This window comes from Pangasianodon hypophthalmus, chromosome 3, assembly GCF_027358585.1.
Source record: "Pangasianodon hypophthalmus isolate fPanHyp1 chromosome 3, fPanHyp1.pri, whole genome shotgun sequence".
Classification (NCBI taxonomy): Eukaryota; Metazoa; Chordata; class Actinopteri; order Siluriformes; family Pangasiidae; genus Pangasianodon; species Pangasianodon hypophthalmus.
The window spans coordinates 2,737,711-2,761,447 of NC_069712.1; the positions used below are offsets into that span (position 1 = coordinate 2,737,711).

The 23,737-nt window shown below is 37.0% G+C and overlaps 1 protein-coding gene across 16 annotated transcripts in view; it reads right to left on the bottom strand.

The window, feature by feature from the left end:
* Positions 1 to 23,737, bottom strand: part of tenm3 (teneurin transmembrane protein 3) — a 758,992-nt gene that overhangs the window by 182,500 nt on the left and 552,755 nt on the right. For 11 of the 16 annotated variants that reach the window (XM_053232299.1, XM_053232292.1, XM_053232295.1 and 8 more), the window contains one exon: positions 13,901 to 14,035. The exons of the other annotated variants lie outside the window; for them this stretch is intronic. In XM_053232299.1, coding sequence (XP_053088274.1) covers positions 13,901 to 14,035 — 135 coding nt within the window. The remainder of the gene's footprint in view (positions 1 to 13,900; positions 14,036 to 23,737) is intronic. 16 annotated transcript variants of the gene reach the window in all.

Here is a 23,737-nt window from a genome sequence, read left to right on the forward strand (position 1 = left end):
GCTAAATTCTGATCTTGGTTTGTTTAGCCAGTTTAACAAACACACTCAGATTGTCTAAAGATGTCTAAATCCTTGCTAGATAAGTATGATTTTCTTACGACTGCATCAAATTTTTGGAGAGTTTGACGTTGTAGTGAAACAGACATGAACTTTAATCAGTTTAGTTTGTAATCAGACAGCAGCTCTAGTGAGTTTACCTCAGGTGCTAAGAAGCGAGTTTACCTCAGGTGCTAAGAAGTGAGTTTATTTCAGGTGCTAAGAAGGTGAAGGTGATAAGCATCCCGCATACTAGACTATATATTCTACGTATAGTTCTGGAAACTTCTGGGAAAAATAGAAAATCACATTTAAAGATTTCATTGCATTTCCACTGAAAGACGCCCCACCTACCTCTACATTTATAACTTAATCTACTGATAGAAAACAACATTACTGACAAAAAGAAAATAATTATACATTTATGAAGGGGAATGAGTTCTCACTTCGATTTTCAGCATCATCAGTGTCTTGCTTCTTAGCACCTGAGGTAAACTAGCTTCTTAGCACCTGAGGTAAACTCGCTTCTTATCACCTGAGGTAAACTCGCTTCTTAGCACCTGAGGTAAACTCACTTCTTATCACCTGAGGTAAACTAGCTTCTTAGCACCTGAGGTAAACTAGCTTCTTAGCACCTGAGGTAAACTAGCTTCTTATCACCTGAGGTAAACTCGCTTCTTAGCACCTGAGGTAAACTCGCTTCTTAGCACCTGAGGTAAACTCACTTCTTAGCACCTGAGATAAACTCGCTTCTTAGCACCTGAGGTAAACTCACTTCTTAGCACCTGAGATAAACTCGCTTCTTAGCACCTGAGGTAAACTCACTAGAGCTGCTGTCTGTTTACAAACTAAACTGATTAAGGTTCATGTCTGTTTCACTACAACGTCAAACTCTCCAAAAATTTGATGCAGTCGTAAGAAAATCATACTTATCTAGCAAGGATTTAGCCATCTTTAGACAATATGAGTGTGTTTGTTAAACTGGCTAAACAAAGCAAGGTTAGAATTTAGCCTAAATAAAAAAAAAAAAAACATTTCCATGTTGTTTTGGTGAAATATATTTATGTCCTCTTAAAGTAGAGACGTCAAAGTATATTGTTGGAATGAAAACAGCACATTTTTCAGCTGTTCTTGAGAATTCAGCGTTAGCGGCTTCACCACAGCGTTTTCCAAAATGCCTCAGATATAACGAATGTTCAAATGTTTAAACTCGCTTCTTAGCACCTGATAAGAGGAGGTGATTTGAGGTGATAAGAGGAGACAGACACTGATGAGGATGATGAGGATGTTTGAAGCCATTACAACTAGACCTAACTAGTTGTAACCTCCTGGCAGAGCCATCGAGACTTTAGTCTAAAATATCCTGATGTGGTCATGATGCATTACAGTCAGTGTGCAGTGTGAAACCTGGAGTTTCATATGTTCTCCACGTGTCTGTGTGGGTTTCTTCTGGGTGCTCCGGGTTTCTCTCACTTCCCAAGAACACTGGCTACACTACGTGAATGAGAGAGAGAGACAGAGAGTGTGTGTGAGTGTGAGTGTGTGTGTATGTGTGTGTGAAAGGTGGACAGGCATCCCATCGAGAATGTATTGTAATCAATTTAACTTGATTTATTCTCTGAGACAAGCGCACAGGGCTTCATGTTTTATTTTTCTAAACCCTTTTTCCAGTAAAATTTTTAAAGTGCTTGATTGAACAAAGGGTTAATTTTGACTTTCTCTAGCTTGAAGTTTTTTTTTTTGAGAAACACACCAGCCTTGAGCCCTTGAGGGTGTTAATCCCTGAACACACCTTGTGCCTGACAAAAAGATCGCCAATTAACACAGTTCCTCTAAATAAGGAATAATCACGGTTTAAAGATTAGAGATGATGACACTTTTAGGTGCTGATGCTTTTTTTAATTGGAAGAAACCTGGAGACCTTGCTCACTGCTCAAATTTCAGCAAAACACACACACACACACTTTTTAATGAGGAAAGGCAAACCGAACCAATCAGCTTTATATGACACAACACTCTCAGCAGCTAAGGCAGAGGTGCTACTGCTTCCCACACAGCAGAGCGTGTGTGTGTGTGTGTGTGTGTGTGTGTGTGTGTGTGTGGACACACCCGGGATTCGCTCCATGCAACTCTGCTGTAACAGACAGTAAACACTCTCACACACTTTCAGAATTTCATTTCTGCCAAACAAATCAATTATGCAATGTATCACTAATGCCAACAACAGCACGTGAGGAAAGTTACAGAAGGAACACGATGTTACAAAATGTCACATATTAAAAATCACACATTAGAAATGTCACCTTAAAATGTCATGTCAGAGACGTCACGGTAGGAATCACACGCTAAAATGTCAAGCTGAAACTGCCACCTTAGGAGCCTTACGCTCAAAACCTGAGCCAGAAAGATCACATTTAAAATGTAACGTGAGAAACATCACTGTTCAATATGTAACATTACAAACGTCACGTTAGAAATTGTGAAAATAAGCAGTTATGTCTAAAACGTACACACAAAATGTCACACAAGAAGCATACAATACGTAGTTACATTAAAATCAACACGTTAAAAACTCTGCAATGTTACATTAGAAACATTCCAATAGAAACGACATATCGGAAATGTTACATTAGAAACGCCATTTTACAGACGTTACACTTCAAACGTCACGCTAAAAATGTCACGTTACAATAAAATTAATAATATGGAAATGTTACACTAGAATTGTCATGTTAGTAATGTTACACTAAATATGTCAAATTAGAAATGTTATCAATGTTACATGATGAATGCCGCGTTTTGAATGCTATGTTTTGAATGTTATCAATGTTACGTTTTAAATGATACATTATGAATGTTAAGTAATGAATGTTATGATTTGAAATGTTACGGCATGAAGGTTATGAATCCTACATTTTGAAATGTTACGTTATGAAATGTTATAACTTACGGTTGTTATGAATGTTACATTATGAATGTTACGTTATGAATGTTACGTTATGAACGCTATGTTTTGAATGTTACGAATGTTATGTTCTTGAATGTTAAGTTATAATAAATGCTACGTTTTGAATGTAACATTATGAATATTATGTTATGAAACGTTATATTATAACTGCTATGTAATGAATATAACATTATGTATCCAACATAATGAATGTTATGTTCTGAAATGTCATGATTGTTACATTGTGAATGCTATATTTTGAATGTTATGTTATGAAACGTTATAACTGCTATGTAATGAACGTCATGTTCTGACATGTTATGAATGTTAGACTGCGAATGTTACATTGAGGAAACTGATATTGAAATGTTTCCTTATGAATTAAGATGTTATAAATGTTATATTAGATATGCTATGTTATGAAATGCTACTTGATGAAGTTTGCATTTGAAATGTTACAAAAGATCATAATAATAGAAATCTAGAATTAATTAGAAATTTGATGTTAAATGTATCATGCAAGAAATGTCACTCTAAATAACTTAATGTTAGAAAATTTATCTTTATAACTTTTTAATACCTACAGAAACATTAAAAATGCCATGTCTGGTCACGTTATTGTTATAGCTAAATGAATGTAATTGAAATTAAAAACACAGTAAGACCGGAAATACCGCGCTCACGTTACTGACAAAGAGATATCGTGAAAAACCTGCAGAACTTTTCACAAAAAAACCTGCGTGAAAAACTTTTCACAAGCGAAGGTGAAACATATTTTACTGTAAACTATATAAAATAACCGGTAAAGTACTGATTAAAGCTACAAACATTAACTCCGCCCGCTAAAATGAACTTTAACCATCCCTAACACACCAGCACTGTGTGCGTGTGTGTGTGTGTGTGTGTGTGTGTGTAAGACAGATGGCACACTTCCTGTTTCAGTGTGTAGTATAGTACGGATCATTTCTCCCTCTAACTCACTGTCCTTGAAGGAAAGATTTGGCTAGAAAAAAAAAAGTAAAAACGTGAAAAAGTGTGTGTGAAAGCTGCAGCAGTGTGTGTGTGTGTGTGTGTGTGTGTGTGTAGGGCGCCTCGTGCAGCTCAAGTAAATGTTACTGTAGTTCCTGTGCTGTAAAATTGCTACTTTCATGCTCAGTGAGTTTGACAAAAGTGATCGAAATGTGTGTGTGAGTCTGTGAGTGTGTGTTTGTCTGTGTGTGTGTCTGTGTGTGTGTGTGTGTGTGAGCCAAACGATAATCACTCTCAGCCGACGAGTTCCTGGGCTTCCTTAAATCTCTCTGTATTGTGCCATGTTTCATTTCTTTCCTCGAAAACGCGACTGATTTTTCATTTATCTGATCAAATCACGAAAAGCATCGCGCTGATAAAGCAGCGAAAACACTCTTTAATGATTTTAAAGGACACTATTTTAGGTACTATTTCTTCTTTTACAAGTGACGCTAATAGTCTACAAAAATATACATTTATACGTATGCTGCTAGTCCCTACTGTCCTCCGAAGACCAGTGTGGTGGTGATTGGTTAAAAAAACAAAAACAAAAACAAACAAACAAACAAAACATTTCCAGCTAATTTGGATTCATGTTGGTATAAAACATCACAAAAAAATCCACATTCATGAACATGTTGCTAATTTAATCAATATTCTTTCCTCTCTACATTTATTTATTTATTACGTTATTGTTTTCTTTCTATTAGTTTTCTTGTAACGTTATGCTTATATTGCTAGTAAAGTCTTTAAGGGTGGTAGTGGGTTAAAAAATCTTTAATATATATATCTATATAAAATGCTAATTTAACCAATATTCTCTCCTTTTTTATTTTCTTTTTTTCTTTTCTCTTAATTTTCTTTCCTTCACTTTGTTCTCTTCTTCTTCTTGCTGGCAAAGTTATTGTCCTCCGAAGATGTGGGGTGGTGACAGGTTAGCAACAACAAAAACAAAAACAAACAAACAAACAAACAAACAAACATCTGTACAGATGCTCTAAACAAAAACCTGTATTCATGTTGATACTGTATATGACATCACTATTTTAACCAATGTTCTCTATCTATCTATCTATCTATCTTCTGTTTTTTTAACTTATTTTTTTCTTTCTCTTAAACTCCTTTCCTTATTTTTTTTCTCTTCTTCTCTTAGATTAACTTTAATAATCTGTAAAAATGTTGCTAACAAAGTCTTTATCACCCGCCAGAGACGTGTGCTGGTGATGGGTTTAAAAAACAAAACAAAACAAAACAAAAGAATGAAAAATAAAAAATATAAAATAATAAAAATCTACTTCTAAGTTTAAATTAAACTCCTTTAGAGTTTCAGATTCACTTAAAAATGACAAAGCGAGTGTCCTTATAAAACTAAAAAAAAAAAAAGATATATGACAACCAGCTTTAAGAAATAAAACATTTCAAGAGTTAATGAAACAAAGCTTTTTAATTTCAGGAGACTGAATGTTTAATTAATGTGTAATTAATGTTTAATTAATGTTTAATTACAGCCTGACTTCATGATTAATTACACCATGCCACAATAATTAGGCTACTAAATTTGTATGCTTTCTAGTGAACTACTTTATCAAACTAACTGGTGCATGCAGGTTTTAAAAAATGTCATTAATTCATTTAAATAATTAATGTAATTTAATTTAATTAATAGATAATCTGTTTGCGTTTTAAGTGTAAGTGTGCAATATGTCAAAAATAACACAAGACATTTTCACAATACACCAGATTTTTGCTAACTAAGTGCAATGGTGCGCTGGTACGCAAAACGATTCTAAATTATTTAAATGATTTATAGAAAAATTATAATTTTTAAGTAATAAAGGAAGGAAATGTAACGACTGGTACAAAAATTTATTTTAATGTTCAATTAGAAGAAAGGATTATTAACCACTACACACAGAGAAGTGGATCAGGATGTTAATACACTGTGATATTGATGTATTGCAAAGATTTTTAATTTAGTGTAAAAAAATATATAAACCCCCTTTAATTTAAAAAAATATATATTTCTTTATTTTGATTAGGCTTTAGGGTTTTTTGTTTGTTTGTTTTTTGTTTTTTGTTTTTAATCCACCCCCTTTCATTATTATTATTTTTAATTAGGGTTTATACAACGTGCTTGGTTCATACAAAAATATTTATTTATTTATTTATTTATTTAAGTCTTTTTTATGATAATAATAATAACTTAATAAATCAAGCTATATTCAAACCACTCCTTTGAATGACATTTTTTATATTAGGCTTCCTATGACTACTGAAAATAAACAAACAAGCAAACAAACAAATAAATAAAGGAGACTATATTTAAATGACGCTTCATTTAAATAATTTAAATTCTTGGAATATTTGGCTTTTTATGACAGTGGGAAAACTGGAGCTATATTCAAACCACCTGTGTTTATTATTGTATATTTTTGTAGTAGTTATATTTAAGATTTTTCTTCCTTTCTTTCTTTCTTTTTTACCTCCACAGAAGCACCGTGGAGTCACTCGGCTCGTCGCCAGCGCAGGTCAGTTACAGCCAAATAACACAGAATATTTTTACCTTATGTAGCCGTAATAGGTCAAATATACACGAGGATCAGTTTACACATATAATCTCATCCACATGGTGTGTGTGTGTGTGTGTGTGTGTGTGTGTGTGTGTGCGCGGTGAGAGTCTCTTTTATCTTTCACCTCTCCCTTTATTTTTGTCTCACTTTTTCTTTCTTTTTCTGTCTGCTTTTACCCGAGTGTGTGTGAGTCAGTGTGTGTGTGTGTGTGTGTGTGTGTGTGTGTGTGTGTGTGTGCGAGTGTGTTTAATATGGAGTTGAGAGTGTGTGTACTCTGATCCACTCAGTCTATTAAAGCCAGAATAATCCTCTTCTCTCTCTCTCTCTCTCTCTACTCCTTCATCCCTCTCTCTCTGTCTGTCTCTCTTATTTTATTTCTCTCTCTCTCTCTCTCTTTCCACAACTCTGTCCTGATTCTATGTCTCTCTGTCTCTCTCTCTGTCTTTCTCTTTTGTTCGGTTCTCGTCTCAGTGGTGATCTTATGCAACGCAGGCGATCGCTCGGAAAAGTGAGTTGTTACAGCTTCCCGATTGTTGATCAATAGCACACACACACACACCTATATGCATACACATACCTATGTGTGTGTGTATTTATACATATATATATATACACACACACACACACACACACACACACACACGTGCATGTATGCGGAGAGCACTTAATGAAGTGTAAGTGGAGTTGGAGTGGAGTTGGGGAGGCTGCCGGTAAGGTCAGGGTTTGGATTTGGAGCCGCGTTGGCCATAACTGCACACGGCTATTAAGAAAAGGAGCCACTTTAGCTAAAAGCCTCTTCCATTATGAGAAAAGCGACACAGATCTGGTTTAGATTGGAGACACACACACATATACACGAATACATACATGAACATGTACACACACACACACACACACACACACACACACACGCACGCGATGTGTATCAAATTCCGCTTTCCTACCCCTCTATCTAACCCTAATGTTAACCTCAGGAACCAAAAGGAAATCTGTTAACTTTCCAACTGGAAGCTGCCTGCTGGGAGAACACACACACACACACACACACACACACAGAGAGAGACATTTATATATATAACTACTACTGCAAGTCTGGAAAAAATCCAGCTGCATATATACAGTGTATATGTGTGTGTGTGTGTGTGTGTGTGTGTAGTTTTAGTTATAATAATAATAATAATAATAATAATAAATATTTTTTATTATTCAAGCAATCAGCCAATCAGCAACAGTATGTCATCCTATTCAGGACGAATTCCGTCTCAGTATTCCCGGGATACACTCAAGATTCCCTGCCACCCTGACCAGGATAAAGCGCTTACAAAAGATAGACAAATAAATCATTTAAAAATCAAATACACAGAAAAAGACAGAGGTGCCAATACTTTTGCCCTCATCAAGAAATCTATAGTCTATGAATATGCAAAATATGCAGATTCCCAAACCCTACATGCCACGCCCCTTTTCCTGGTAAACTGGAGTTGCATGGTATTTATTTGCATACTGGAACGTGATTGGCTCTTGTATTTTATGGCACAATAACACTACACTCTTACGGTTCACTGGATAATGAAGAGCTCTCAGCTTACTAACTGGGTTCTAGTGGACAGCAAAGTGCATTGTGGGTAATTTTTGCCTGCTTCATGATATGCTTTTGAACTATAAAATGGGTTCGTTCTCAAAATAGTGCACTATGTAGTGAACAGGGCGTGGTTTCTGACACACTTTCAGCGTCTCTAATGAGGTTTCCAGCTCGAGATGTTTTTTTTAAAAGAACCTGCAGCACTGATTTTTTTCCCCACATTGACCTTCTGCTCACGTTATTTTAATTAATTCCCTTGAAAGGACTTTAAAAGACACCGTCTGTAAAATTTCGGGTGCGTGTGGATGGCATTCTTTTCATTTTTAATATTTTATCCATTAAAGGTAAATTCCTAAACGCTTCTTGGAGGTGCCTAGTTACAGTTGCTAAGCTACGATTGGTCAATCTCTATTTAGGGGTGGGGTTTTCAGCTTTAAAGGAAAACTTTAAACTTTAGGAATTTTTATTTTAACCTATCCATTGTGTGTGTAACGTATGTGTGGTTACTAAGGGCAGCGTCATGCTGTTATAGGAAAATAATCAACAGCTTCTGACCAATCAGAATCCAGAATTCAAATATATTATTGCTGATTTTGTATTATTTTAAATGTGTACTGAAGAAATTCAACAGCTGCACTTCTATTATGAGTGAGTTTGGAATACAAAGGTTTTTTGTATTCCACACACACACACATACGCTCACATACACACACACACACACACACACACACACACACACACACTACAGAAGTGGTGGATAGACATTAAGATGAAAAACACTGGAGTTTTCCTTTAATGTGCATCTAGACTCATATGTTTTCAGTTTAAGTCGTTGCACCAATTGCTGTACTCTGTGTGTGTGTGTGTGTGTGCGTGTGTGTGTGCGTGTGTGTGTGTAGAGCTGTGTGAGAGACAGTGTTACCCTCTTAAACTCTGGGTTGAAGGGTATTACACACACACAGTACATTACACTCTCGTGATGCTGATGCAGACAGACTGGAGGCACTGAAGCTCTCAGAGCAGACACACAGCGGGATGACAGGAATGCAGTGCAGACTCGCAATGTGTGTGTGTGTGTGTGTGTGTGTCAGGTATAAATGATGGTTTATATCTGAAAAGTGAGTGTTTTTCGTTTTGTTAAATGGTTTCTCTCCAATCTCACTCCATCCATCTTCACTAATACAAAACAGTCAGTGTTTCAATCACAATGCAGCTCCTTAGATAGACAGTGTTTGCAGCACTTATGAGATAAAATGGGTGCAGTTCACACACTGAGGCTCACTCTGAGCTTCTTATTTTGGCAGTGTTGTTTACATTCTCAGTGTAGACAACATCGTAGTTCTGAACGTTTGGTCCGAGCAGCTACGCTACGTTTATAAACATATCCGACACGTGACTCGCTTTCCTCCTAGCTAACAGTCACATTCACGTTCATAGACGCGTAAAGTAATTGTGTTTAAAATTAACTAGCTAACGTATGACCACCTGACAGCTAGTATGAATCGTTTATGCAGCTAGTTTGCTAAACTAACAAGACTAACTATAATGTTAAGGAGGCTAGTTAGTTTGGAATCAGACCTCTCATCTTTGCTAATAATGTGTGATTAACAGAACTCTTTCTAAACAAAAACTTCATGCCCATGAATTACAAAGTGTTTGATGTCTTTTGTACACTTTTCTGGGTATGAGATTCAGAATCTCTGCACTTCCATATGCTATATTTCAACAGGAAAACAAACTTTTTAACTTTTCAGACTTTTTAAATGTGACTCATTGAGTCTTATGGAGGAAAATATAATCACTGTATTTAAAAAAAATGTCCATGGCTTCATGCCGTATATTTCTTCGAGCTTTGTTCATGTTTTGAAAGAATAAGTGATCAGTAAAATGTGGTCGGTTGTAATGTCGAACAAAAGTCTTACTGTTCTAATGGTAGTTGATTTTTTAGAAATAAAGACTTGAAATAACAAAAGAATTGACTTCAAGATTAAACTGAAGTGTAATACTATAATATATTATCCATGCTTATTGATGATATTCTCTAAATTCTCCAGAGAAAGCTTGAGGCTCTAGGAACTTTTGATTAAAGAAGTCTGTCAAGTTTTCTAGATGATCTGAAAAGGTTTTTTTACGTAACGTTTATAGATGTTCCAGCAACGTTGCTACAATATTTTTAGCTGTAGAAATGTTAACATTAGTGTTTCTATCACTGACTAGTGTGAGAACTATTATAAAAGCAGATGTTTTTTAAAAGATTATGAAAAAACAAAAAAACACTGTAACAGCGCTGTAGGGACGTCTATAAATAAACATTATATAAATGCTTAGATAATGTTAGAGTCTCAAATGTGACGCCTGCCAAAGTTCCAGATCCAGAATGAAACGTATAAAATAGCACATGATCCAGCACATTATAATATTGTATGTTTTTTTTTTTTACTCATATGCACTATTTATTGAAATCGAGATCATGAACTTGTAGTGTGTGTGCATGGGTTGCATCCAATTTTATCGCACTTTTAATTCGCTATTTTGATTTGTCAAATGAATAAAATAATGCCAATGTTTGTGTTAATTTGATGCGATCTACCACAAAGAAAACACGCCCACAGTTTGAAGGATAAGCTGACTGAGATTTGAAGGATAAGCTGACCAATCCTCTGCTACGCTAACAGAGAATCTTTATCATTTTATTCTTAAAAATTTCAGTCCTCAGATAAGCAATGTCTCTGAGTGAGATTCTGTCTCCATGGATATCTTTTCCATTTAAAGGACTTTAAAGGAACTATAATTTTAATTAATTAATAGTGTCATAATTATGTATTTAATATTAATAGTACATATAGAACCTATTACACATTAATAGTGTCATAGTTATGTATTTAATATTAATAGTACATATAGTACATTTTACACATTAATAGTGTCATAATTATGTATTTAATATTAATAGTACATATAGTACATATTACACATTAATAGTGTCATAATTACGTACTTAATATTGTTCTCGAGTGGTGTTCCATAGTGTTTATACGTGTATTTACAGCTAAAACATAACTATTCATTTTAGTATGACATTTTGTGATTACATCAAACTATGAGACAGTGGCGCTGGACATAATCCTCTCTCGAGCCGCAAGAAAAAAGTTCAAGATCAGAGTCACATGGAACCGAGACACACCTCTGTTTTAGGCAAACTCCGCCCCCGCCCCTGTGTAAATCTCTCTGAATAGAGCTTAAGTCTGAGGTCTGAATACGGATATGTGTAATTTCAGGATTAAATCCTCAACCACAACCACAACAATAATTCCCAGTGTTTGTATAAAATAAACATCTCCACAGCTGTAAGAGAAAATAAACGTGACTGTATGTGTATGTGTGTGCGCGTGTGTGTGTGTGTGTGTGTGTGTGTGTGTGTGTGTGTGTGTGTGTGTGAGGAGGAGGATGTTGGAATGTTGAAGCGGTGAGGATCAGTGGAGTAAAATCTGATCTGAGTGTTTGATACCTGATGGAATAAAAACCAGTTCCTGGTAGTGGACTCAGACTTTTGGACCCCGCTGTAGTTACAGTAATGTTGTTGTATCAATCAGAGAGACGCTGCCAGACTTTCTGCCTCCGTTCATTCCAGTACAAAGCCACACACACACACACACACACACACACACACACACACACACATGCAGCCTAGTGCTTAACGCTGCTCAGAAATGGGAAGTAAAAACCCTGAAAACGTGTTAGAGGAAGATTTTAACACAAAAACGTTCACACGACATTCCCCGATAAGAGATTCCACATTCCTCAACGCAGCTTACTCGTGTAAGAAAGGACTGTGTGTGTGTGTGTGTGTGTGTGTGTGTGTGTGTGTGTGTGTGTGAGGTAGAAATAGATTACAGAAGGAAAAGGAGTGATGGAGTGAGATTAAGAGTTGTAGAGTGTGAAAGAGAGGGTAGCCAGAGGAAAGAAGAAGGGGTCAGAGAGTGAAAAAAGATGGATAACAAGAGAGAGAGAGACAGAGAGAGAGAGAGAGAGAGAGATGTAAGGATAGAGAGATAGCCAGAGGGGAGAAAAAGGAGAGAGAGAGAGAGAGAGAGAGAGATGGAAATAGATGTATAGGGAGAATCAGAGTGAAAGAGAGAGGGAAGAAGAAGAAGAAGATAGAAAGAGGAAGACCAGCAAGGAGAAAAGAGTGAAGAGAGAGAAAGAACAGAAATGAATAGAGAGAAAAAAGATTGGCAGATAGAGAGAGAGAGAGAGAGAGAGAGAGAGAGAGAATAAAGGAGAGCATGTGTAGATATAAAGTGAGGATAATGTTAAATTAATGTAAAAAGAAAAAATACAAGAAAATGTATCTAATATTTCTCATTATGAGACTATTTTAAAAGAATTATAAAATAATAAATACAGTAATATACAATATGTAAAGTAATAAATGTAAATAAAACAATAAATAATACACACTTATATTATTATTATGCCTATTTGTAGACAATTTTACTTATTGTACCTCGACATCATCTGTTTTATTGGTATAATTTTACTTACTTCAGTTGATTATTTCTAATAAACCTTAATGTTAATAAAATGTTTAGAAATACTGTTGCTAAGATATAATATTTTTTTTGCAGTGAAGAAAAGATAGTTTCAGTCCCAAAAAAATTGGACCCTGTGTCTCAGAAGCCTCTCCTCCTTGGTGTTAGTGAACTTTTTTCCCTAAATTTAGTGACTTTTTCTTAGACACTGCTGATTTAAAAAAAAAAAAAGACATGAACAACTATAGGTACAATTTTAGAGCTGATTCTACTGACTCGTTTCTATGGAGTCATTTCTGTGGAGTTGTTTATTAGGAATCGTAGTTATTGCTTCTTACGGACTTGTGCATGGACTGTTTTATTTCATTTATTTATTTTTGGCTCATACAGTCCACTTTAAACAGGCTCGGAGTAAAATTCCAAAGCCGGCTTCGGTAAAGAGTCGTTTCTATGTAGTCGATTCTAAGGAGTCAATTTTATGGAGTCGTTTCTAAAAAGTCCTTTCTATGCAATCGTTTCTAAGGAGTCATTTTTATGGAGTCATTTCTAAAAAGTCCTTTCTATGCAATCGTTTCTAAGGAGTCATTTTTATGGAGTCATTTCTAAAAAGTCCTTTCTATGCAATCATTTCTAAGGAGTCATTTTTATGGAGTCGTTTCTATGGAATTATTTCTAAGAAATCGTTTCCAAGAGGTCATTTCTATGGAGTCATTTCTAACTAGTTGTTTCTATGCTTCTTAAGGACTTACTGTTGACGGACTGTTTTACTTTATTTATTTATTTTTGGCTAATGCATTCCACTTTAAACAAATTCAAAAGCCGGCTTTGGAAATGAGTTGTTTCTATGGAAACACACACCTCAACCGATGTGTGGTGAAGTTGAACAAAGATGTGAAGCTTATAATTACTGTAATTCCAGTTTATTAATGCTGCACCGATCACGTAAAGCTGCGACATGTACAGACGGTGTGATTCATGTCTATTACTACTTCCTGTCTTCTAGCCACGCCCCCTCCTTTGATGGACAGCTAAACTCCACCCCCTGTTCAAGAAAAGGCATCAAAGGGCTATGTAGGTCAAAGAGGTTGAAAGAGATAGAAAGATGGATTGAGAGAGGAAGAGAGTGATGGAGGGACAGATATGAGAGAGAGAGAGTGAAAGAGAGAGAGATGGAGAGAGAGAAGGATAGAGAAAGAGAGATGAAGGGATGTCTCTTCACCCTTACCATGGGCCGCAGTGTGTGTGTGCTCTCTGCAGTGCGTGTGTGTGAGCTCGTCGTCCGACTCGGACTCGGCGCTGCGGGGCGGAGGATGGAGTGAGTGATCAGATGGACTGCAGAGAGGGGATGGCATGGGAGAACCTACAGAACACACACACACACACACACACACACACACACACAACGCAAATCAACACCAACGTAAAAAAAAAGAAACATAAAAGTATAAAACATCAAAATCAAACCAATCCGAAAGAAGAGAGCACGAAGAGAGAAACGGAAGCAGAGAGATGGACAAGGGAATGAAGAAATAAACACACACACACACACACACACAGATACACACACACACACACAGATACACACACACACACACACTCCATTCTAATCCATTCTAACATTATGCCAGTCTAAACCAGATACGTTCCCTATCAGATTGTAAATGAGACTTCTTTTTTTTCTATAAATCTTCTACCTTCCAGGTTTAAACCTTTTTTAACGTGTGAAACTGAAAAACAAATCCATAATCGCACACACACACACACACACACACACACAGTTTATGTGGATCATATTGGACACTTTTTCTGTCACACTGATTTTTTTTTAGTTTTTAGACTGAGACTGCCTGTGAATACAGGACACGACTCATCCCAATCACGATATCTCACAGAATTCAGAAACAGGAGCTTGCAGAGAGTCGAATCAGGTGCGTCAGTATCGGATCAGTATTGAATTATTATTAAATTGGTATTGGTATAGGAGCAGTACGGGAGCAATATGGGATTAGTATGGGATTAGTATGGGATCAGTATGGCAGCAAGATGTGATCAGTATGAGATTAATACGGGATCAGTATGGGATCAGGATGGGAGCAAGATGGAATCAGTAAGAGAGCAGTATGGGATCAGGATGGGATCATTAATGGATCAGGATGGGATCAGTATGGAATCAATTTGGTATCAGTATGGGAGCAGGATGGGAGCAAGATGGGATCAGTAAGAGAGCAGGATGGGATCAGGATGGGAGTAGTATGGGATCAGTATGGAATCAATATGGTATCAGTATGGGATCAGGATGCGATCAGTATGGAATCAATATGATATCAGTATGGGAGCAGGATGGGATCAGTATGGAATCAATATGGTATCAGTATGGGAGCAGGATGGGAGCAGTATGGGATCATTAATGGAGCAGGATGGGAGTAGGATGGGATCAGGATGTGATCAGGATGGGATCAGTATGGGATCATCAATGGAACAGGATGAGATCAGGATAGGATCATTAATGGAGCAGGATGAGATCAGTATGGGATCATTAATGGAGCAGTATGGGAGCAGTATGGGATCATTAATGGAGCAGGATGGGAGCAGGATGGGATCATTAATGGAGCAGGATGGGAGCAGTATGGGATCATTAATGGAGCAGGATGGGAGCAGGATGGGATCATTAATGGAGCAGGATGAGATCAGTATGGGATCATTAATGGAGCAGGATGGGAGCAGTATGGGATCATTAATGGAGCAGTATGGGAGCAGTATGGGATCATTAATGGAGCAGTATCGGAGCAGGATGAGATCAGTATGGGATCATTAATGGAGCAGTATGGGATCATTAATGGAGCAGTATGGGAGCAGTATGGGATCATTAATGGAGCAGTATGGGATCAGTATGGGATCATTAATGGAGCAGGATGAGATCAGTATGGGATCATTAATGGAGCAGTATGGGATCAGTATGGGATCAGTAGTGACTCAGTACGGGATCAGTATCAGGTATAATTAGTACTCTGATTTCGGTACTGTATCTGAGATGGAAAAAAGTGGAACATTCCTGCTTTGCACTGCAGAAGAGCCGGTTCTCAGGTGCCAGAACCGATCATGTCAGATGCTTGGCGTCTGAGTCACTGTGTCACCATGGCAACAACCAGAGTGACTCAAGTGATTAAGGGCTGCAGTGGTGTGTATGATGAACTGTTTATGCTGTCTGAGGTCCAATTTAATGTGGGATAAAATGGAGCTGTCCTCTAGATGGCGGTGTGTCAGGGCTACAACTCGTTATGTCCAGCTCGTTATTTTTACACAGTTCGTTAGTAAATGCGAGTTGGATCTTTAAAAGGTTCTCCGGAGAACTCCGGCACCGTGTCAGCAGAACCAGGCCACAACTTTACATTGCTATTTTTTTAATGCTTTATTTACAATGTCTTAAAAGAGTCATGCTAATGAAGCTCTCTGGAATTGAACTGTCTACAAAGGGGAAAACAAAGAGAGAGAAAACTAGAGTGTGTGTGTGTGTGTGTGTGTGTGTGTGTGTGTGTGTGTGTGGAAGAGAGAATAGGGAGGGGAAAAAAACAACAAATCCTTTAATTCCCTTTAATTACTGGGTTGTGTTTGCAGAGTTGTGAAGGTCAGAGGAGTGTAGAACAGCCAAACTCTCTCATGTGCGCACACACACATACACACACGTACACACACACACACACACACACACACCAGCGCTTGGTGATGACCTGTGGATGATGTGTAATTTCATACAGCATACCACTTTCCATTAAGAATTCAATGTTTTGTCCTTTTATGGTGAGGAATCCTAAGTGTGTGTGTGTGTGTGAGTGTGTGTGTGTGTTTGTGTGTGTGTGTTACTGCTTCTCGCTCTCCATCTACACACACACACACACATCCAACAGGTGTAGACTTGTGAACCTAGAGCAAGAGGGAAGTATTAGGAAAATGAAATGTATGTGTGTGTGTGTGTGTGTGTGTGTGTGACTAATCCACCGCAGTGTGTAATCTTGCTTTTGCCTTTTTCAAACTCATTTCCTGTCCACACACTCTCTTTACCCCCCCTCAATTTCTCTCTCGGTGGCACACCGGGGTGCGCCATCAGCACTCTGCTCGCACACACACACACACACACACACACACACACACACACACACACACACTGCAGAGAGTAATGAAACCTTTTCTCTTGTGTCTGAGTATTTTTGAAAGCTGCCAAAAAATGATTGCGGCCCATAATGCACTGCAAACACCACGATGATGATGTCATACACAATCATAAAAAATCAGAATATAAGTATACACACACACACACACACACACAACTGCTTTTTAAATATGCACTTTGTCAGGGTTCAAATACAGACATAAGAAATCAGCGAGTCAGATATACTTATACATGTGTTACTAAATGTTTATTACACGTGTTATTAATGTATAATAGTCAAAGAAATTTTTTTTAAAACAAATAAAAAATTTAACTATGTTCTTTGTAATTATCTGACATTAGAACTGTGATTTTGAACGATATTCTCAAGGACATTTCTGCAATTTGTAAAAATTTAATTTATTTTCCTTTTATTATGTATTTTTTCCCAGTAAATGTAGGCATGGAATTGTATTGTTTAATATTTATATGCAAATTAATTTCTGTAAAGTGTAAAGCTTTCACATTTAAAAAAAAAAGAGACACTTCACCTGATGTAACTTTAATTATTGTCAGAAATGTTATAAATGTTTTTATTTATATGTATTAAACAAATAATAATAAATAAAAATATTAAAAAATAATAATAATTATAAACATGTAACAAGTGGTTTATTTAATTAATATTATTTAATCAATGCAATTGAATTATTATTATTATTATTATATATAATAATAATAATAATAATAATAATGTTATTATTATTATAAAATATATTTTAACTGATTTCATTTGCGGTTTTATTTTTAATGTATTTTTATGTATAAAATAAGAGAAATAAAGAACAAAAATAGTCAGAAATAAAGTAAAATAGGTAAATACTACTAATGCAATAAAATAATAACAGTGACAAAAAGAAAAAATAATAGTGTAAATATTTTAAAATATATAATATGTAACAGTCTGTAAAGACAAAGTAAAAGTACAATAATAATAATAATAATTTTTTTAAGAATGTCACCATCAAAGGAAGGAATTAAAAATTACAACTGTTAATTGTTTACTAAAATAGAATATTTTAACGTAATAATGTTATTTTTCTATATTATTATCTAAGACACATTAACACAATCGGATCCTATCTGTAATTATTCATTTTTTATTTTTCATGAATAATTTCATATATGTTGTGTCTTTCAAAATGGCCGATCTCGTAAACACGCTAACTCAACAGGAACACTATGGCTAGCGCTTAGGGGCGGGGCTAGAAAAGGGGTGTGGTTTCCATTTGAACATTCCACAGATATTGCATTAAACTCTTTTTTAAAGAAAATAAATTTTGTGTGAAAATGTATTACATTTTCTTTATGAAGTCCAGCCCACTGTCTCCACAAGGTCAAACTTGTGGACATCATTAGTGCACACAAAGAGCAAAACACACCCACATGCACCTACACACACACACACACACACACACACGCGCACACACACACACACACACACACACACGTTCTCTATCTATTTATCAGATCCTCAGTGGATTTGTGTGAGCTGTAGCCTGAAGGACGCTCTCCATATCTGCTCTCCATTAGGACAACGTGTGAATAAATCTGTCTCACACACTCTGAAGTGCGCCGCGACTCGTCCTCTGAGACACCGAGACGTATTTAAGAGAGCGTACAGCACTGAGAGGAGTCAGAGAGTGACGCAGGAACACACACTGCTAATGCACACCGGGAGACGCCGGCCATCTTGGAACGACAATTAGGAAAAACTCAGTCGCACTTTTGTGTTTTGTTAAATAAAAAATGTTAGCACTAGTAACAAAAACACACACACACACAAACACAGATATCTATCTCTTTCTGTCTGTCTCTATGGCTGATTCTTTCACTTTCTCTCTCTCTCTCTCTGTCCCCACCTCCATCTCAGTCTCTCTCTTTGTCTCTCTCTCTCTCTCTCTCTCTCTCTCTCTCTTCATCTCTATCTATCTTCCTTTCTCTCTGTCTATCCCTATGCCTGATTCTCTCCGTTTCTCTCTCTCTCTCTCTCTCTCTCTCTCTCTGTCCCCACCTCCATCTCAGTCTCTCTCTTTGTCTTTGTCTGTCTCTGTCACTCTCTCTCTCTCCCTTCATCTCTATCTATCTTCCCTTCTCTCTGTCTATCCCTATGCCTGATTCTCTCCGTTTTTCTCTCTCTCTCTCTGTCTCTCTGTCCCCACCTCCATCTCAGTCTCTCTCTTTGTCTTTGTCTGTCTCTGTCACTCTCTCTCTCTCCCTTCATCTCTATCTATCTTCCTTTCTCTCTGTCTATCCCTATGCCTGATTCTCTCCGTTTCTCTCTCTCTCTCTGTCTCTCTGTTCACACCTCCATCTCTGTCTCTCTCTTTGTCTTTGTCTCTCTCTCTCTCTCTCTCTCCATCTCTATTTTTTCTTTCTCTCCTGTCTATCCCTATGCCTGATCTCTGTCTCTCTCACTCTCTCACCCCCTCGGCATGTTCAGACACATGAGATGTATCATCGTCTGGATGGAAGTGTGTTCGCCTCACACCCCTATGCGGGTGCTGACAGATAAGTTCTTGCGTGTGTGTGCGTGCGTGTCTGTGTGTGTGTGTGTGTGTGTGTTTGTGTGTGTCATTTGGACACAATAGACAAAGCTCTGCAAGAAAAGAAAAACAGATACAAGAAAAGTCATGTACACTGTCTGTTTTGTCAAGCTGCACTCTAGCCACGCCCATCACAGCTCTGACCACGCCCCCAATCACATGACTCTGATTTCTCTCACATATTTAATTTAAACTTTATTATTATTATTATTATTAGTGGTAGTATTAGTAGTAGTATTTAAGATATATAAAATAAAATAATACTAAATATAGAACATAATTTTTGCCGTTTTTATACTGGTATCTCAAATAAAAACAAATGTTATCTACAGTTTAAATTCATCTTCATATTCATAACAGGAAATATAAAAATATAAAATTTTAATCAAATGAACAGATATACATGAAACATTAAATTAAACAGGTAAGTAGAAAATACAAAAATAAAGTAAAATAAACTGTTATAGTTGAAGAGTTAAACAGTAATGATTAAATAAATTCTTAATGTAGCTGATTAACAGCACGGCGCGAGGGTATGGATTATTCTCAACTTTAAATAAAGCAGGAATGGAGGTGTGTAATTACTCAGACGTGGTGTGTGTGTGTGTGTGTGTGTGTGTGTGTGTGTCATTATGAAATGTTAAATATTTAATGTTAGCTGTGAGCTGATGTGAGAGATCGATCTGTAAAGGTCAGATATATGCATTCAGTGTGGGGCGCCATTACTAATGAACACCTCCTGCAAATACTCATCATATACACACACATATACATCTCTCTCTCTCTCTCTCTCTCTCTCTCTCTCTCACACACACAGCTATTAGACTGAGAATCCAAATAGTTGTCAAAGGTCAAAGCTTTCTTTTTCTTTTCCTCTCTTCTCTTCATTTAATTTCATTCTCTTTCTCCTCTCCTTTTCCCCACTTCTTTAATTATGAATATTTTCTTTCATTCTATCCTATTTCTCCTTTCATTTCATCCCTCTTTCTTTCCTGTTCTCTTATTCTTCTCTCGTTTTATCTCTTGCCTTCCCTTCTCCTTTCTTCCCTCTTACTGTATTTTTTTTATTTATCCATTCTTCTTTCTCTTCTCTTCATTTCTCTTGTTTCATTTTTGCCTTTATTTTCTCTCTCTTCTTTCTTCTAGCTCTGTTCATTTCTAATATTTTCTATTCTTATTTCTTCTCAGTTTCTATTCTCCTCTTCTCTTCATTTTCTTCTCTTTTCTCTCCATACTCTCCTCCATTTTTACTCTTCGATATCCTTTTATCCCACTCTCTTTTCTCTTTCTCTTTTCTCATCTACTCTTTTGATGCCAGTTACTTTCTTCCCTCTTTAATCCCTTCTTCCCATCCTTCCCATCCATGTTCTCTCCTCTCGTTGAAAATCACAATGAAAAACTGTCCCCTTTTTTGCAATCTTTATTTCTATACATTCTCTCTCTCTCTCTCTCTCTCTCTCTCTCTCTCTCTCTCTCACACCAGATGAAGGATAATGACTGGGTGCTGTTATCTCATCCTCTCTTCACCCTACACCTCCTCCTCTCAGGATGAGTTCATCCTTACCCGATCGATCTCTCTCTCTCTCTCTCGCCCTCGCTCTTTCCCTCTCTCTCTCTCTCTCTCTCGCTCTCTCTCTCTCTCTCTCACACACAAACTAAACAAATGGGCCTGAGCAATCCCACCAACACATCAGCGTCACAGAAATGAAGACGGATTCCCCTTTAAGTGAATTTGGGACGAGGCCGAAGTGAACGAGGGGGGATCTATAATTCCGCCATTACGCTCCGCTCTTTTCCTGCTCAACGCCCTGCGATTCGATTTACAACGATTCTCCACGCTGATGAGACGCTCGCAAACGAGCGGAGAATAGCCGTGTAAGGCTAGAGGAGTGTAACGTCACACATTGTCTTCTCTCTCTCTCTCTCTCTCTCTCTCTCACACACACACACACACACACACAAATTCATTGTTGTTGGGTCATTGGTTGGGAAAATTTAAATTTTCCTCTTAGAGATCTTTAAAGTCCATCCATCCATTTGTCCATCCATCCAACCATTCGTCCATCTCCATCGCTTCCTGTTTTTAAAAATCTACATGAAGAAAAGAAACTCATTCCAAAGTTAAAGAATAAATTCCCAAATTTCCCGTAAGGGATCAGTCAAGTCCATCCATCCTAAAATCCATCTATCCATTCATCCTAAAATCCCTCTATCCATCCATCCATCCATCCATTCATCCCAAAATCAATAGACTGATCCACCTTCAACATTTCCTGTTTTTACACATCTACACAAACACACAAAAAAAATCATCCCAAATAACAAAAATTCCTAAATTTCACTTTTGGGATCATTAAAGTCCATCCATCGATCTTCCCATCCACCCACCCCTCGATCCATCCATCCCAAGAATCTATTTATTCATCCATCACTTCCTGTTTTTACACATCTACACTTCCTGTTATTATTTTAGCTTTGACATCATTAAGAAAAGAAGGTGAACACATGGGAGGATAATCAATGAGATTTCTCTCTCTCTCTGTGTGTGTGTGTGTGTGTGTGTGTGTGAAATCTGTAAAACACACACGCTCGTGTGTGAAGTCTGACATTTTGCAGTTGTTAGCTAACATTTGAATTATTCCGAAGAGAAGCTGATTCTGTTGGAGCTGACTTTTTATTTTAATAAAAACAAGTACAGCAGGAAAGGACAAAGTGTGTGTGTGTGTGTGTGTGAGAGAGAGAGAGAGAGAGAGAGAGAGAGACAGAGTTTTCTTTCTCTCTTTTCTCTCTCTCTCTCTCTCTGTCTCTCTCTCTCACACACACACACACTTGAAATCTCTCAAAGTATGCATTCAGATATTTTCCAATCTTGTTCTATGATCTGTGTGCGTGTGTGTGTGTGTGTGTGTGTGTGTGTGTGTTTAACATCTACATATTTAAGATCTCCAGCATAAGACCTTTGTGTCTGTGTGCTGTGAATTCAGAACACTCCATCTTTAACACACACACACACACACACACACACACACAGGAGAAATGTTAAAGAAAATGCCGAAAGATCAAGAGGCTCGAGTTTGTAAGCTGCTGTGGAAGATCTGTCTTTGATATGCAGATGTTATGAACACTCACACACTCACACACACACACTCTCACTTACACACACACACACACATTTTCTATTTTCAGATAATACGTTGGGGGAAATGGCGTGATTTTTGGCGATATTTCGCAGCTCTTTCTGTTGACGTTCCACATTCCGAGACGTCTCTCTGAGCTATTCTCTAACTCTAGAACACCTTCCCGAAATAAATGTCAAAAGAAAAAGGAAAGAAAAACTCAACGTCGAAGAAATCCCAGGACATTTATTTCACTCACGATGCGAGGAAGACACTGAGCATCACACAGCGGGGAAAAAAATAAAAACCTGCTCCACAATTCAGCAGAAAGCTTCTGAGAAAGGGGCGGAGCTCTGAAAGCGGAGAACGTTCTTCATGTGCTAGAACGTTACAAGCTTCTTGATATACGGCGTGGTTAAGAGGACGTCTTAATAACGCTGTACCATTTATATTAAAATCATCGTTAGCTAATCTACACTCAACACTTGACACTCGAGTCTGTACTCAAGACTGATTCTGGGCTCGTTTGTGGGCGGGGCTTAGAATCGCAAGTTTTCTTTCACGTAGACGAATCTGCACGCAAGTTTGCAAAATGGCCGACATGTTATTCTTAAATTCCTTTAGTACCATCACTCACGTAGAGAAGTAGAACAGCGTTTTTTGGATGCTATCATGTAGGAGTTCTAGCTACTAGAGCTAAATTTACTAAATTCGACATTCCTGAACATATATTTCATATTTCTTATCTTATTTCTGATTTTTAAATTTTAAATTTAATTTAGTATTTAATGCACAGTCTAAAGAGGAGTAGGCCAGGTTTCCATTTCACTGCAAGTTATACACTGTATATAATTCTGTATCTGACAATAAAAAATCTTACATTTTTAATCTAATATTGTAAGAAAGTGTGAAAATTGGTTGCTTAATGTACGTTACATGCTTCATATTAACTTCGTTATTATTAGATTAGCAGCTCAAGCTAACTGTATGCTCACCTGAGACACCACCATATACCTACATACCTATATATCTGTAATATAATATAATAATTTCTTCTAACTAGTTAAACAGAAATGAAATAACAGACGAATCAGTTGTTTTATGTTTCACACCAGGCTTTATGTTAGCAGATTAGCAGCACAAGCTACCTGTAACACCTACATGCACTCTGCAGAGGCACAGACGATCTCTGC